The following is a 17,441-nucleotide window of genomic DNA, read 5'->3' on the forward strand; positions in this document are numbered from 1 at the left end:
GCTGCTGATGAGAATCTGTAAAAATGTTTAAGAGTAGCCGGGCGTGGTGGCGCACGCTTGTAACCCCAGCGCTTGGGAGGCTACGACAGGAGGATCGCACAGGTTCAGAGCCAGCCTCAGCTACTGAGTGAGGCTCTCAGCAACTTAGTGAGACCCTGTTCCCAAATAAAGTATAAAATAGGTCTGGGAGCAGGGCCTGGAGGCAGAAAAGCCCCTGGGTTCCATCCCCAGTACCACAAAATAAATAAATAAATAAATAGAATTTAAAATGACTTTAAGAGTATTTCTATCCGGGAGAGGGAAGATCGAGGGAGGAATCAGTTCCATCGACATTTACCCATGTGAGCACATCAGTGTGGATGTCAATGCCGTGTATGGGGAAGGGGGTCGGGGGAGAGTGAAGAGGGAGCTGGGGGGCCTGCCACGCGCAGTGCACGTGTACGTCACTATCACTGTGATTTACATTATGATGTCAAACTATGATGCACAATATAAACACGTTTTTAAAGGTATTTCTACTCATAACTCTTCGGCAGGGTTTTCTAGCCTGGGTACCAGTCACCTTTTTTGGCAGGGGTAGGTGAGCCCTGGGAATGGAACCCAGGGGCATTCTACCTCCCAGCTACACCCCCAGCCCTATTTTTTTTCCATTCTTTATTTCAAAACAGGGTCTCACTGAGTTGCAAAGACCCTCACTAAGTACCCGAGGCTGGCCGCAAACCGCAACCCCCCTGCCTCAGCCTCCCAAATGCTGGGATTACAAGTGTGCATCACCCCGCCCGGCTATGAGCCACCTTCGAGGTGATTCTTGTTGTGGGGGGCTGTCTTGGGAATAATAGGCTGTTTAGCAGTTTCCCTTCCCTCTACCCACTAAACGCAGGTAGCTGCTCTCCCAGCACACGCGCGCGCACACACACACACACACACACACACACACACACACACCGGGTGTAACATTGCAGATGTCCTTGGGGCTGAGTGGTGTGCAAGGGCGGGTTTTGTTTCCTAGCTAGCTGGTCCAAAAGCAACATGGCGAAGGGAGGGTAAGATCTCAGCCAAGGAGTACCAACGGGCAACCCCGCCTTTCCTCCGTCCAAACAGCAGGTCCCTCTCCCTAAAGGCCTTCTTCTTCACTTAACCCCCAAGAGGGTTAAGGAAGAAAATACCAGAACAATCCCGGTGAGCCCACCGAACCGCAGAAGATGTACCACGGAGGGGAAATTGGGCTTCAGAGGTGAGGATGGGGTGAACAGTAAGGTCAACCCAGGACGAGAGCGTCGGCCAACGAGTGTGTGAGCTATGGGTGAAAAAGACGGACCGAGGGAGGGGTGTTGCGGCTTGGGGGGGTTAGCGTGAGAAGGGGGGAGGGCAGTGCTCGAGGGATCGGCACGGTGCTGATCAAAAGGGCGCCTCGCGAACGGCACGTGCCTGCGTGTGCATTTATAATAGATGAGGCATGTGAATAGTCGTTGCACTTTTCTGACAATTCTGAGAAATATGTAAAACCAGCATAATCCATCCCAATTTATGGGTGAGAAAAACCGAGCCTCAACAAGGTCAAATGACTGGCCCGGGGCCAGGGGTAGCTGGACTCGAATCCAGTTCATCTAATGGACGAATGGATAAAGAACTACGGAAAGACGATGGAATACTATTCAGCCTTTAAAAAAGAAGGGAATCCTGCATTAGTGGCCACATAGTTGAACCCACAGGACATTATGTTAAGGGAAAGAAGACGGGCACAGAAAGATAAGTGCCGCCCGATCTCACTTACCTGCAGAATCGAAACAGGCTGAATTCGTCAAACCAGAAAGTCGCCTGGTGCTTACCAGGGGCCGGGGCCGGTGGTGGAGGAACTGTAGGTATGTTAACGGCCAAAGGCTACAAAATTTTAGCCTAGGGAAATAAGTTGTGAAGATCTATCGTACAATATGATATGGTTTATAACATACTATACAATATAGTTAATAACAATGCACTGTACACTCAGAAACTGCTAAGGAGCTGGCAACAGTCTTGAACGCCTGTAGTTTCAGTACTTGGGAGGCTGAGACAGGAGGATCACAGGATCAAGGTCGGCATGTAATAATGTAGTGAGATCCTGTTTCAAAAATAAATGAAACCTGGACGTGGGGGTGCATGCTTGTAATCCCGGCATTCGGGAGGCTGAGACAGGAGGATCTCAGTTTCCGGACAGGCTCAGCTACTTAGTGAGCACCTCCGCAATTTAGTGAGACCTGTTTCAAAATAAAGAATAAGAGCCGGGCATGGTGGTGCACTTTTGTAATCCCTGTGCTTGGGAGGCGAGACAAGAGGATCACACAGGTTCGAAGCCAGCCTCACTGGCTTAAGAGACCCTGTTTCCAAATAAAAATATAAAAAATAGGTGTCTGGGAGTGTAGCCCAGAGGTAGAAGGGTTTCCAGGAACCCCAGTACCACCAAAAGAAGAAAGAAAAAAAGAAAGAAAGAAAGAAAGAAAGAAAGAAAGAAAGAAAGAAAGAAAGAAAGAACTGCGCGTGGTGGTGCACATTTGTAATACCAGCATTCGGGAGGCTGAGACCAGAGGATCATGGTTCTAGGACAGCCTCAGCTACTTAGTGAGACCCTGTTTCAAAAATAAAGAATAAAAAATAGGGCAGAGAGTGTGGGTCGGAGGTCGAATGCCCCTGGATTCCATCCCCAGACCCACAAACAAAAGAAAAAAAAAGAAAGGAAGAAAGAAAGGAAGAAAGGAAGAAAGAAAAAAAGAAAGAAAGAAAGAATAAAAAATAGGGCTGGGGTGTAGCTTAGAGGTCAAATGCCCCTGGATTCCATCCCCAGACCCACAAACAAAAGAAAAAGAAAGAAAAAAAGAAAGAAAGGAAGGAAGGAAGGAAGGAAGGAAGGAAGGAAGGAAGGAAGGAAGGAAGAAGAAAGAAAGAAAGAAAGAATAAAAAATAGGGCTTGGGGTGTAGCTTAGAGGTCAAATGCCCCTGGGTTCCATCCCCAGATCAGTAAATAAATAAATAAATAAATAAATAAATAAATAAATAAAAATAAATAAATGAAAAGCTGGGCATGGTGGCACACGCTTGTTATCTCAGTACTTGAGAGGTTGAGATGGGGATTGGGTTTGCGCCAGCCTCGGCTACTTAGTGACACCTTTTGCAACTCAGTGAGACCTTGTTTCAAGACAAAGAATAAAAAATTGGGCTGGAGGTGTAGCTCGGAGGTAGAATGACCCTGGGTTCCATTCCCAGTGTCCCCAGTACTGCAAAATAAGTAAATAAATAGGAAAAAAGAAAATTTGGCTAAGAGAGTAGATTTTATGTGTTCTCACACACACACACACACACACACACACACACACACACACACACACTGATAAATACATAAAATAACGCGTATGTTAAGGGGCTGAGGATGTTCCTTAGGGGCAGAGCAATTGTCTAGTATGTGTGAGCCCTGGGTTTGAACCCCAGCACTGCAAAAAGAGAGAAAAAGGCATTTGTTAAGCAGCTTGATTTAGCCATTCCACACTGTATGTCTATTTCCACACGTCGTGTTGCATACCATGAAATTGCACGATTTTGCCAATTTAAAAAAAATAACAGAGCTGGACGTGGTGGTGCACACCTGTAACCCAGCACCTGGGAGGCTGAGACAGGAGGATTACAGGTTAGAGGTCAGCCTTAGCAAGATCCTGTTTCAAAATAAAAATGACTGAAGCCAGGAGTGGTGGCGCACACTTGTAATCCCAGCGCTTGGGAGGCTGAGATAGGAGGATCGCAGGGGTTCGAATCCAGCCTCAGCTACTTAGTGAGGCTCTCAGCAACTTAGTGAGACCCTGTTTTCAAATAAAGTATAAAATAGGTCTGGGAGTATAGCCCGGAGGTAGAAAAGTCCCTGAGTTCCACCCCCAGTACCACACACACACACACCAAAAAAAGGGTTGAAGCCAGGCGTGGTGGCGCATGCTTGTAATCCCAGCATTCGGGAGGCTGAGACCCTGAGGATCGCAGTTCACGGGCAGCCTCAGCTACTTAGTGAGGCCCTCTGCAACTCAGTGAGACCCGGTTTCAAAGTAAAGAATAAAAAAATAGGGCAGGGGGTGTAGCTCAGAGGTCAAATGCTCCTGGGTTCCATCCCCAGACCCACACACACACAAAAAAGGGCTGAAAATGTAGCTCGGAGTTAGAATGCCCTGTTCCATCCCCAGTACCAATAAATAAATAATGGTAATAAAAGAAATGTATATAGAATAATTTTTCTTAAAAAGAAAAAAAAGCAAGCCAGGCGTGGTGGCGCACGCTTGTAATCCCCGCGCTTGGGAGGCAGAGACAGGAGGATCGCGCAGGTTCGAAGCCAGCCGCGCGCGCTGGCTTAGGAGACCCTGTTTCCAAATAAAAATGTAAAAATAGGTCTGGGAGTGTAGCCCAGACGTAGAAGGGCTTCCAGGAACCTCAGTATCACCAAGAAAGAAAGAAAGAAAGAAAGAAAGAAAGAAAGAAAGAAAGAAAGAAAGAAAGAAAGAAAGAAAGAAGAGAGAGAGAAAGAAAGAGAGAGAGAGAGAGAGAAAGAAAGAAAGAAAGAAAGAAAGAAAGAAAGAAAGAAAAGCTTCATACTTCAAATAAGAGGCTCACTAGACCCCACTAAGTTGAACCAGCTTTGCCTTCCATAAACAATGGGTCCAAGCAAGAAGACAGGAAGTGTGCCTGGCTGCGGTGTCAGCTTCATCTCTGGACAGAATGTGCCCCTTAACCAGGCAAAGCTGGGGCTCTGCTTTCTACATGGAGTCTTTTTTTTTTTTTTTTTTTTTTTTTTTTTTTGGCGGTACTGGGGATGGAACCCAGGGGAATTCTACCTCTGAGCCACAACTCCATCCCTTTTGATTCTTTATTCCAAGACAGGTCTTATTAGGTTAAGGAGAGACTCATTACTTGCTGAGGCTGTCTTAGAACCTGCGATCCTCCTGTCTCAGCCTCCCAAGAACTGGGACTACAGGTGTGCGCCACGACACCCGGCTGGTGTTATTGATTTTAGTGACAAAGTTGAAATCTTGGGCTGGGGATGTAGGTCGGCGATGGAGCACTTACCTACCCGTCACATGTTTTTAAAAAGAGATTTATTTAGTTCAGTGTGGGGGCCGAAAGTCCAAGATGGGGTGGCCCCTGGTGAGGTCCCCCGAGCCGCGTCACAGCCTGGCAGATGGTGCGTAAGAAGAGCGATCGGGGGCAGGGTAGGAAGCCGGAGCAGCTCAGCGGGCAGACTCGCCTTTTCATAACAACCCGCTCTCCAGGTAACTAAGTGGGTGCCCTAAGAACTGCACTAAACCCTCCCAAGAGGAGCGCCTCAATGTGCTAGTTACCTCGCACTGAGCTCCATCTGTTCAAGCACCTCTCCACATCATGCTCTTAGCACCAAGCTCTTAGCACATAAAGCCCGGGGAAACAGACTCAAACCATATCCAAATTACAGAAAGGGGGTTCCCAGTCCTGTGGGGCTCCTGCGTGGATTCAGACTCAAGGGACAATGTGTGAGGAGTATTTCGCATGATGCCTGGGAAAGTAAACGCGATAGCCAATGATAACATTGCGCCTTTATCGTTAAAGGGGCTCCCACCCCGTGGTGGGAGCAAATCTTGGCCTGGGTGGCCAGATCAGATAAGTCCAGGAGAGAGACAGAACCATGCTTTGACTGGACACGCTGTTCTGAGGCAGCTAACCCCACGAGGTGCAGGAGTTAGGGGCGAGTGAGCAGACTCTGGGGCCACCCCCACCCCTTTCTCCCTACAAAGGCAGCCCCAGCCTGGCCTGCTGCGGGGTGACACCATGCAGCGCCTGGCCTTTCTCTCATTTCTCCTGATTCTCATCTGCCATGGGCTTCGAACTCAATCAAAAGAAGGTGGGTATAGAACACGTAAGACCAGTACTTGGGAGGCTGAGACGGGAGGATCGCAGGCCCGAGGCCAGCCTCAGCAACTCAGTGAGACCCTTGGCAACTTAGCGAGCCCCTGTTTCAAAATAAAAAGTAAAAAGGGAGTCCGGGCGTGGTGGCGCACACTTGTAATCCCAGCATTCGGGAGGCTGAGACAGGAGATCGCAGTTTGCGAACAGCCTCAGCTACTACTTAGTAAGGCCCTTTGCAACTCAGTGAGACCCTGTTTCAAAATAAAGAATAAAAAAAAAATAGGGCTGGGGGGGGGGTAGCTCGGAGGTAGAATGCCCCTGGGTTCCATCCCTAGTACCGCAAAAAAAAATTTTTTTAAAGGAAATTGAAAGTTCAGAGGTGGAATGGCTGTAGATTCAAATCCCCAGTACAAAGAAAGAAAGAAAGAGAGAGAGAAAGAGAGAAAGAGAGAAAGAGAGAAAGAAAGAAAGAAAGAAAGAAAGAAAGAAAGAAAGAAAGAAAGAAGAAAGGAAGAGAAAGAAAGGAAGGAAGGAAGGAAGGGAAGAAAGAGAGAGAAAGAAAGAAAGAAAGAAAGGAAAGAGAGAGAGAGAGAGAGAGAGAGAGAGAGAGAGAGAGAGAGAGAGAAAGAAAGGAGGCAGAGGTTAGCTGCATTGACTCCATTTCACATCTCATGAGGTAGGGAATCAATCCAATTCGCTTCATCAAATACGTGCTGGCCGTATGCTGTGTGCCAAGCACTGGCCTCTGTGCTGGGGTTAAAACCAAGAGTCAAAGACTTAACCTTTGCATTTAATGGTATACTGCAAAAGTGCCATTGAAGATGGAAACGCAGCCAGGCGTGCGGTGGCTCACACCTGTGATCCCAGTGCTTGGGAGACTGAGACCGGAGGATTTGAGGACAGCCTCATTAAGTTGTGAGACTGTCAGCGACCTGGGGGGACCCCGTTTCAAGACAAAAAGTACCAAAGGGTAAGGGGTGTGGTTCCGAAGTAGAATACCCCTGGGTTCAATTTCTAGGACCACAGAAAAAGGAAAGAAAGGAAGGAAAAAGAAGAAAGGGGACTCAAAATGGATTCCCTGAGGGGTAAGGTGAAATTGGGAAATGGCGAGTGAGCCCATAATTGAAGGCAAGAGATTTGGTCAACTGAGACTTCCTTGTAGGAGACCCCCATTTCACAGCAAAGGAAACTGAACCAATAAGCTCGGTCATAGCCGGGCGTGGTGGCGCACAGTACTTTGGAGGATGAGACAGGAGAATCCCAGGTTTGAGGACAGCCTCGGCAACATAGTGAGACTCTGAGGGACCTAGAGAGACGCTGTTTGGAACCAAAAACTAAAAATAAAAAGGATGGGGGTGCAGCTCAGAGACAGAACATCCTCTGGTTTAATACCTAATAATACCACAGGAGGGAAGGAAGGAAGGAAGGAAGGAAGGGAGGGGAAGGGAGAAGAAGGGAGAGGGAGGGAGGGAACAGAGAGGTCATTCATCCAAGGTCACACAGCTAGAACGGTTCTGAGTCAAGTTCGAATCCTGATCTCAGATCTGAAGCCAGTCCTCTCCCCGAAGTTATCCACTCTAGAACTGACCTTAAGACAAGAGGCGGAAGCCCGAGAGATCTTACTCTAGAAAACAAGATCTGGAAAGGAACCAGAAGATGATGGAGTTCAACTCCTTCACACAACTGGGTGAAGAAATAAAGACCGGGGAAGCTAGATCCACAGGGCATCGCACCGATGTCGTAAGCGGCAGAAGCAGGGTCTCCATGGCCTTGGGTCAGGTTACCAAGTATAGATTTCCATCAGGCAACTTCCAGACCTGAAACCTATCTGTGGGGCTGGGGAAGACCATGGCTGCGTGGGTCAGAGGTGCCGAGCGCAGCCGCTGCGGGCAGCCTGACCCGGCCCGGGCGGTGGAGCTAAAGAAGGGAAGGTTATGGGTTTGGTTTTCCTCAACCCTTTTCTCTCTTCAGCTCCGAACAAAGCTGCCGCTCTGAAGAAAGGTGCCCCTCCGAAGAAAGCTGCCGTTCCAAAGGTGTGCACCCTGCCCGTAGTAAAGGGCACCTGCCACGCCAAGCTGAAGCGATGGTTTTACAACCCAAAGACTCGTCAGTGTGAGACCTTTATTTACAGAGGCTGCAACGGCAACCACAACAACTTTTTGAAGAAACAAGAGTGTCAGAAAATCTGCAAAGTCATCTGATTTCCTAAGGGGGACACAGCCCCCGGTTTCAGGGCTGCGCGAGGCATTTTTTTTTTTTTTTTGTAATAAGAGATGTATTCCTCCACCCCTGAATTTATTCTCCCTGTTGTGTCCTTGAAGTTACTTCGTCTCTGTACTTGAAATTCTTAAAAATGTTGGCATCATGTTCAAAGTCTCAGGGCTTGTTTGTAAGATATGCACGTGTGTACAAATATCTTGGGAACAAAACTTTAAAGAGCCATGTATACCTTAGTATGAATTATTGCTTTGCCTATTGGAAGATAATTTTTTTTTTCGGTGGGGGGAAGAAACTTTGGGTATAGTATTAAAAGGGCCCAAATTGGATGAGGAAAGGATTTCTGGAGTCTTGTGACAAAGGAAAGAAGAAAATAAGAGAAACCGGGGAAGGATAAGGAAGGGAGGGAGGAACCGAAGACTTTAGGACCTTACGACACTGTGTGAGTGTGTGTGTGTGTGTGTGTGTGTGTGTGTGTGTGTGTGTGTGTTACAGAGGATTGAACCCAGGGGACATTCTACCTCTGAGCTACACCCTCAGCCTATTTTATTTATTTATTTATTTATTTATTTATTTATTTATTTATTTTTGTTTGTTTGTTTTTGCAGTACTGGGGATGGAACCCAGGGGCATTCTACCTCCAAGCTACACTCTCAGCCCTATATTTTATTGTTTGTTTGTTTGTTTGTTTGTTTGTTTTGCAGTACTGGGGATGTATTCTATTTCTGAGCTATACTCCCAGCCCTATTTTTTATTCTTTATTTCGAAACAGGGTCTCACTGAGCTACAAAGGGCCTCGCTAAGCAGCTGAGGCTGGCGGCGATCCGCCATCCTCCTGTCTCAGCATCCCCAATGCTGGGATTACAAGCGTGCGTCACCACACCCGGCTTTATTATTTTTATTTTGAAATGGGGTCTCACTAAGTTGCAGAGGGTCTCACTAAATTGCTAACGCCGGAGACAAACCTGCCATCCTCCTCTCTCAGCTTCCCAAGTGCTGGGATCACAGGCGTGTGCCACTACACTCAGCTGGGCAGGGAAGGAAAACTCTCGATTTGCCCACAATGCCCTTTCCACTCAGTGCAACTCCCTCCCTATAATTTCCCCAAAGTCCCTCTGTGCTGAGGGAGGAGGGAGGTGCTGTAGGTGGAGCACCCATTCTCATTCAGAGTCCTCTTTTCACACCCACATCAGCTGCTTTCTCTTTGTTCAAGGATCAGTAACTACCATGCATCATAGGAAGCCCAGCACTAGGCTCTTTATAAACAGTTCATAGGAACCTCAGAGTCACTCTGAAAACCAGATTGGATCTGTGCTACTCCAGGTGTAACCCAGCAGCCTCCAGGTCACCCGAGAACTTATTAGGAATGCATGGTATCAATCTGGGTGTGGGGGTGCACGCCTGTAATCCCAGTACTTGGGAGGCCGAGACAGGAGGATCACAGGTTCGAGGACCACCTCGACAATGTAGCAAGACTCCCAGAAACTTAGGGAGACCCTGTTTCCACTAAAAGATAAAATAGGGCTGGGAGTGTGGCTTAGAGGTAGAATTCACCTGGGTTTAATCCCCAATACCACAAAGAAGAAGAAGAAGAAGAAGAAGAAGAAGAAGAAGAAGAAGAAGAGAGGAGGAGGAGGAGGAGGAGGAGGAGGAGGAGGAGGAGGAGGAGGAGGAGGAGGAGGAGGAGGAGGAGGAGGAGGAGACATGCACAATGTCAAACTGGGCATGGTGGGGCATGTCTGTAAGCCCAGTACTTGAAGGGCTGAGACAGGGGGATTGCAGGTTGGAGACCAACCTCAGCAACTTAATGAGATCCACAGCAACCTAGTATGACCCTGTTTCAAAATAAAAAATAAAATAGGACTAGGGGTATAGCTCGGAGATAGAATGCCCCTGGAATCAATCCCCAATGAACCCCCCCAAAAAAAAAGAGTTTAAGACACCAAGTTGTGCTGCCAAGATAAAAAAACATCTGCTCGCTCTTCCTCTGGCTCCAAGAGGACCAGGCTAGGCCCCTGCAGGAGTGTGTAGCCAACGAAGGAACACGGGGAAACGAGATTCCTGGATCTTCTCGGGGGAAGTCTGAAACAGAATACTAAGTGTCCCCTGTGGCCACTGTCTTCTTTTTTCAGGCTGGTGAACCAAAATCATGCCAGCTGCTGAGGACTCCCACGGAGGAGAGCTGGCTGCCCCGTTTCTAGCCCATAGGCTCCTCTGCGCCCCCCTCCAGCCTGCCTTCCGGACATCCCAGTGTGGGTAACGCGGCCCAAGGCCCAATGGAGGAGATGTGTAAGGAAGCTTACGCTGTTGCACGCGAGAATCCCGTCTAGGAGACAAGGTCCAAGAAAGAGGCTGAGATAGAGGTGGAGCCATGCCAAGACACGTGTTCTCTGTGTGGCCATAGATAAGGGACATCGTGGTGCCCAGTGTATAGCTTAGGGGACTATGAGTGGCTACACTAAGGATTTTTTTTTTTTTTTTTGGTACTGGGGATGGAACCCAGGGGCAGTCTACCTTCAAGCTACACCCCCAGCCCGATTCTTTATTTTGAAACAGGGTCTCACTGAGTTGCAAAGGGCCTCACTAAGTAGCTGAGGCTGTCTGTGAACCTGGATCCTCCTGTCTCAGCCTCCCAAATGCTGGGATTATAAGTGTGCGCCACCACACTGGCCTACACTGAGGATTTTGAGTAGCCAGGGCAAGGCTCCCAGCACCATGCCCAGCATGCAGTCCACGCTGCTGCTGCTGCTGTTACAGGATGCCTGGCAGTGAGACTGATTGACCACCCCATCAGCTCACTGAGCCTGTTTCCTCAACCATTGCCCTTGGAGGATAAGGACCAGCCTCCCAGGACTGGCGCAGAAGTTCACCAGGAAAGTGCTAACACACAGGAGACCAGCCCAGAATTTTTGTTCATCGTTTGAGAGTTCATCCTTCCTGGGTTTCATGTCTGGATGATCTGGTGCGTGAGTCCCCCACCTTCCAGCCCTCCTCAACCCAAGTCAGGGGGAAGCGGGGGCAGGATGACAAGAACAGACGCCGAGGCTCCACCTGTTGCTGAAAGCGGTTACTTTATTGGTGGGAAAAAGGAGGAGTTGTGGTCAGCCCAGGAAGAAACGCAGAGGCCAGAAAGGAAGGGCGGTAGAGATGGAGCCAGATGGAGCCAGATGGAGCCAGATGGAGCCAGAATCAGGGCCAGGCAGAAACTCCCTTTTCCTCTTCCTCGGCTGGTTGCAGCTGGAGCTGGAGAAAGAAAACTATAATCATACCATGAGCCGTGACATCGCCGGGCATGGGCGCACCCCTCCCCCGCGGCCCCTGCACCCACCTCAGAAGTTGGGTGTGACGCAGGACACCTTCCCGCAGCCATTGCGACAGCATTTCATCTGGCCAGAGCACTGGCTGTCCTCTTGGCACTGGTCCTGACACAGGCCGAGCTGCGGGAAGTCCACGCTCGGGCAAGAACCCGGCTTTTCTGGGTAAAAAGAAGAGTAAGAGGTGGTCGGCTAAGGGGGTGCATGGAGATGCTGAGCAAAGCACGATCCCCCCCGACCCTGCCCCTGGCCCACAAACAGCAGAGCTGCCTCGGGGTCTCCCCCAGCTGGGAAGTTCCAGGGAGATCCTCAGTAAATGAGTCCCCTCTTCGCCCTTTTCTAACTTCGCCCTTTTCTAACTTTGCGGGCTGGGTCCAGAAACCTCCAGGAGCCCCAGCTAGTTGTCACGTGTAACCAGCGCCAAGCACACCACGGGGTTGTTACAAAAGCAAGGGAAACCAGCGTGCCTTATCTCCCCCCAGGAGATCACTCAACTGCAATAATCACGAGGAATTATAACAGAGCGCTTGGTGGACCCTGCATGGTGCCGGGCATTATTCTCAGCACCAGACACACCCTGGCTCATCTAATTCTCCTGGTTATCCCGAAAGGGGGGAGAAGGGGTCTGTTGATATTTCCTCAGGTGACAGAAGAGGAAATTGAGGCGCCAAGAGGTTAAGTAATTGGCCTAAGTCACACAGAATCAAGGCAAGATCTGAAGGGCAGGAAATAGGGCACCGGAGTCTGTGCCCTAGCCACCACGCAATCGGCTGCTACGTAAACTGTAAAGGGAAGTGCACAGACGTAGGGTTACACACTGGGGACATCCTCTCCACCCCCCAGACTCACTCCCAGCTACAATCACTCAGCAGCATGGCCCTCCACACATACACGCTCATTCATGTACGGATAAAACCACACATGCTTCTACACGCACGCACACGCATGCGCGCACGCACACGCGTGCGCACACACACACGTACACCAGAGCTAACACCACAGGTGCTGTTGGCAATGCTCTCTATGGAAACCTGTTATTTCCTTTAACCCTCACATGAAATATTCCCACCGTAGAGGATATTTCTAACTTTTTTTTAATATCACACATGAGAAGATGAGGTTCAGAGAGAGGAAGAGGCCCCCTGACACCACCCTGCTGGTCAAGAGTGAAACCAGGACCTGCGTCCTGACCATGAGCACAGATGGCAGTCCTGCCTGGCTTCCTAGTACAAAGAGAGCCCTTCCCTGGAAAAGCATGGGAGCTCTCCGTCATACACGCATACATGCTCATCCATGTACAACTTAAGCAACTTGCTAAGACCCACCCTCCATGCTTCCTCCTTGGCTCAGAGGCCATCTCGCTGCCCTCTGCCTGCCTCTCTGCCACCCGACAGCACCCGACAGCGCCCGACAGCACCCAGCCCTTTCCACGTTCTGCTTCTCACTCTCTCCCCACCTCCACCTCCTTCTGGTCCTCCTCTCTAGGGTCTGCAGTACGAGACCTCCACAGCCAGATGCCACCCTGCTGGACAAGTCCTCCCTCTGCCTCCAGCTCCCTGCTCCAAGGGTCTCATACTTACAACCCTTCCCAGCCTCTCGGTAGCCTTGGGGAGGGGGGGGCAAAGAGTAATAATCATCAAGGCGGTATTCTGGCTAAAGACCAGTCATTACAGGACCTTGGCCCCCCCCACCTCATGGCCCTGCCTCCCAGCCTCAGTTTACCCCTGGGAAGTGAGAAGCCTGGATTGGTGCCAAGGCCACTTCCTATCCTGACAGAGATCTGAGCCCCAGCAAGCATCTCTGGGGCGCACCAAGCTCACTCTCTCTCCTCCCTAAAGTGGAAAAGCTCGTTTTAAAGATAAGTAAGGAGAATGTGGTGCTCCGGGGAAGGGGCCCGACTTTCTTCAAACCACACAACCAATGAATCACAAAGGCAAGACGGAAGCTCTCCCAGCCGCAGGATGGCGGTGTGACCCCGGGCAAGAACCTTCTCTCTGCGGCTCAGGTCCACAGATTAAGACCTGGGCGCCCAATCTGCGAAGTCCCGCCCTGAGACTAGCCCCGCCCGGAGGGGTCTACCTCGCCAGGTGCGCCCAGACCCCCCCAGGGGTGAGAGGCCCCCCGCCCGGTCTCCACTGGGATGCAGGGGCGCCCCTGCCCTCGGGTCCAGCTCAGACACCGGCCTGAGCTTCCCCGCTGGCTCCAGCCCAGTCCCCAGCTGCCCAGTCCCCAGCTGCCCGGAACAATGTCCCGCTGTGCGTGCCCGGAAGCCCGTCACGCACCAGGGAATGCTCCGACCCGGGTGGGGGCCGCCCTCCCCGCCTTTGTCTCCCCGGGGGCCCGGCGGGTTTGGTTTCATCCGCCTCGGCCTCCGCGGCCCGGGGTCTTGGGGGCCCGGTCCCGCCGGTTACCATTGGGGAGGGAGCACAGGGCGCCGCAGCCCGCCGCGCAGCACTTGAGGTTTTCCCTGCAGTCCGCGTCCGAGACGCACTCCTTCGTGCAGTTCGCGTCCCCCTGCAGCGACGGACATTTGCCGGCCTTCTCTCCCTCCGCGTCTGGAGAGAGGGGCGAGGGGGCTGTCACTGCGATCGCCCGCGTCCCGGCCCCCGGGGGCGGCCCCCTCCTGCTCTCAGGACCCCAAATCTCAGCTCCCAGGCAGCCGCGCCGTCTGACCCTCGGGGTCCCGAAGGTCAACTTGCAGGCCGGAGGTCTTGGAGGTTCAGGGCTTCCCTACTGCCCGGCTGCAGAGCTCTCGAATCTCAGCCCTTAGGGGCCCTGCACAGCTGAGCACTAGAAACTTCCGATGTCCCGCTCCTCGCCGGCCAGCCCAGAGCCCCCGCCCCTCCAAATTCCAGCCCTCAATGGTCTCCCCATTTCTAACACATTGAACCCCACGCCCTAAGCTCCCAGGGTCAATAGCTTTAGGTCCCGGGGCTCCCCAATTTGTGCTTCCGCCCCAGGGATCCTCACTCTGTCGGGCCCCATTGCGGCGGCGACTCTGCCCGGCTGGGCCGGCCGGGTCCCCGCCCCACTCACCTGTGGCCGCGGGGAGGCCGAGCAGGAGCAGTCCCAGGAGGAGGGCAGCGGCCAGCGGGCCGAGGCGACCGAAAGGCATGGTGCTGAGCCGGGGCCGGGTGCAGGTGTGCGCTGCAGCCGGGCTGGGGGATTTAAGCTCACGCGCGGTGGGCGGTGGGCGGTGGGCGGGGCCGAGCGAGGGGTGGCGGGGAGGGGGAGCCCAGCGGGCAGCTCGGGCGCGCTGCCACCTCCAGCCATTTCACAACTCCCCGGAATCAGGTGTCACTGTTGGCCCCGGTGGGAACCAGGAACCTAAGCGGCTTCCAGGCCGGGAGGAGCTCGACCAGCTGCAGCCGGACCCTTGTCCATTTCTCCCTCCCTTCTTTCCTCCCTCCTGGGGCCCGAGGGCAGGACCAGGCAGCAGAAGCCCATCAGGATGCAGGCCCAGGACTCCTGGCCCCTACTTTAGACTGCCTCCCCCCGGGTGGGGGCTGGAGCAAAGCCACTGGAGAGGCCACAGCCCTGGGGATTAAGTGGTTGGCCTTGGGGTCAGCCTGATCAGAGTGCAGATCCCCTGGTGTGCCGTGGTGATTTATCACAGCCGAGGCCACAGAAATAGCCTTGTTATTAATACAGGAACCCACCCAGCAGGCGTGGTGGCAGACACCTGTAATCCCAGCGCTTGGGAGGCTGAGACAGGAGAATCTCAGGTTCAAACCAGGTGTCACCTCCGCAACTCACCAAGACCCTTAACAACTTAGTGAGACCCTGTCTCAATATAAAATTGTGTTTTACAAAGGGCTGGGGGTGTAGCTGGGAAGTAGAATGCCCCTGGGTTCAATCTCTAGCTATCAAAAGTAAAATAAAATAAGCGGACAAGTGAAAATCCTGTCAATAGTTCCCAGCCATCCTAGGTCATCTGTCTTGTCTTTGCCTCGCAGTCCTGCAGAGCCGAGTGGGTACCAGGCGCTGCGCTCTAGATGTAGGGCCCCCCACCCTAAGGCCTCGTGGGAAGCTGTACAGACAAGACTTTGAACCCAGATGCCCCCGCCCCGGGGACCTGTTTCTTTCACGCCATCATAAATACTTGTTTGGTGCCAACTCTGTGACACACAGAGGGAAGAGTAGGGAAGAGAAAGTAATCACAGGAGCCATCGCTCTGGGCTCCGGTGCCAAGGTCTAAGCGTGACTCACCTCCACTGCCCAGATGAGGGACCTTAAAAGAATCCCTTTCCGCTTCGGGACAGCCATTCAGCCACCTAAGACAGGAGCCTGAACAGAATGTTCCTGCCATAAAGCAACCACGTCCTGATGGTGGGTGAGTTCACACTGATCAACACTGGCACCTAGCAGGTACGACGTAAGGCTTTGAGCGTCCATAAATGGTAACTGTCCACTGTTACTAAGAAAACAGGTAAATATCGTCAGCCCTCCGTGTGGTCCACATTTGGGGGGGGGTGGCTACTGAGGGTTGAACCTGGGGCATTCTTTTTTGTGTATGTGTGTGGTACCGGGGATTTAACTCAGGCACATTCTACCTCTGAGCTACACCCCCAGCCCTGTTTTATTCTTTATTTTGAAACAGGGTCTCACTAAGATTCAGAGGGCTCACAAGTTGCTGGGGCTGGCTACAAACCCGCGATCTCCCTGTCTCGGCCTCCCAAGTACTAGAATACAACCATGCACCACCACACCTGGCTCCCCGGGGGCATTCTACCTCCAAGCTACACCCTAGTCCTTTGAATTTTATTTTGTTAAAACAGCCGGGCATGGTGGCGCATGATTTGTAATCCCTGCGCTTGGGAGGCTGAGACAGGAGGATCGCACAGGTTCGAAGCCAGCCTCGGCTACTTAGTGAGACCCTGTTTCCAAATAAAATATAGAATAGGTCTGGGAGTGTAGCCCAGAGGTAGAAAGCCCCTGGGTTCCACCCCCAGTACCACCAAAAAAGAAAAAGAAAAAACAGCCTCTCCCTAGGTTGCTGAGGGTCTCACAACATTGCTGAAATTGTCCTTACACCCGTGACTCTCCTGTCTCAGCCTCTCAAGTACTGGGATTACATGCCTGGCTTGCTTCTATATTATTGAATTCAACCAATCTTTGTTGGAAAATATTTGGGAAAAAATTGCACCCGAACCAAACATGGATGGACTTTGGTTTCTTGTCATCACTCCCTAAACAATACAGTCTACAACCGCTTACATGGTATTTACATGGTAGGAGGTTATAAGCAATCTACACGTGATTTAAAGTATGCAAGGAAATGTATGCAGGTCACCCGCAAACACCGCTCAGTGTAAAGGAGGGTTCTGAGCTTTTGTTGGTCTGCAAGCACAGGGCTCCTAGAACCGGTGCCCTGCAGATACCGGGGAATGACTGTGTATTCCAAGCGTTAGAATCCAGGGTGGTGAATGTTAAAACAGTTTCTGAGGGAGTTAGAAAAAGCACCTTCGAACATTCTTCTTGCTCCAGTGATCTGAAGTTCTAGAAGCTCCAGGAGGTCTTCGCCAACTAGTGGCCACGGGGGGTCCGGGCCCCTGTAAATCCTGACCACAGGCGAGTAGTTTGGTGATGTGACTGCACCGAGCCACCGGCCTCATGAGCGATGCATGTCCTTAAAGACTGAGAACGTCTCTCCCAGCTTCCTGGGCGCAGCCTGGAGATGGGAGACATGCCGTTGTTAGGAGGGGCCAGGACTGTTTACTCTGAGCTCAGAGAACAGTCAACAGCGATGAGGGCCAGCGGCAGGCCGAGACACGGCCCTGGGCGGGCAGGCTCCTGAAACCCAGGGCGCTCAGAGGGCCCTGGGGCGAGCCGCTGGGCGAGCCTATGGGGCGGCTGGTTCCTGGACACTCGGCCCTGGCCAACATGACCTGACGCTTTCTTATGGGACTTCTGCAGCTGCCCAGAGCAGGAAACCACACAGCCTCACCCCTCCCGCCTCCTCAGAGGCTCCCTGGCCATTCTCTTGCTTTTGATAGGAATGTGGGTTGCTGGGAGGCTCGG

At 51.8% G+C, this 17,441-nt stretch overlaps 2 protein-coding genes across 2 annotated transcripts in view; one reads left to right on the forward strand and one right to left on the reverse strand.

The window, feature by feature from the left end:
* Positions 1–10,436, forward strand: part of LOC308277332 (eppin-like) — a gene marked incomplete at both ends in the record, with an annotated part of 47,129 nt that extends 36,693 nt beyond the window's left edge. Inside the window, 2 exons of the mRNA XM_080716498.1 lie at positions 7,861–7,999; positions 10,337–10,436. Of these exons, the coding sequence (XP_080572624.1) occupies positions 7,861–7,999; positions 10,337–10,436 (239 nt within the window). The remainder of the gene's footprint in view (positions 1–7,860; positions 8,000–10,336) is intronic.
* Positions 10,437–11,435: 999 nt separating this feature from the next.
* Positions 11,436–14,535, reverse strand: LOC308277113 (WAP four-disulfide core domain protein 2-like; the record flags this gene model as incomplete). The annotated part of the gene is made up of 3 exons (XM_080716185.1): positions 11,436–11,581; positions 13,832–13,975; positions 14,457–14,535. The coding sequence occupies 3 exons, from the start codon at positions 14,533–14,535 to the stop codon at positions 11,436–11,438; spliced, it is 369 nt and encodes a 122-aa protein (XP_080572311.1).
* Between the last annotated feature and the right edge of the window lie 2,906 nt (positions 14,536–17,441).

Source organism: Muscardinus avellanarius, assembly GCF_963383645.1.
Source record: "Muscardinus avellanarius genome assembly, chromosome: 19".
NCBI classification, from domain to species: domain Eukaryota; kingdom Metazoa; phylum Chordata; class Mammalia; order Rodentia; family Gliridae; genus Muscardinus; species Muscardinus avellanarius.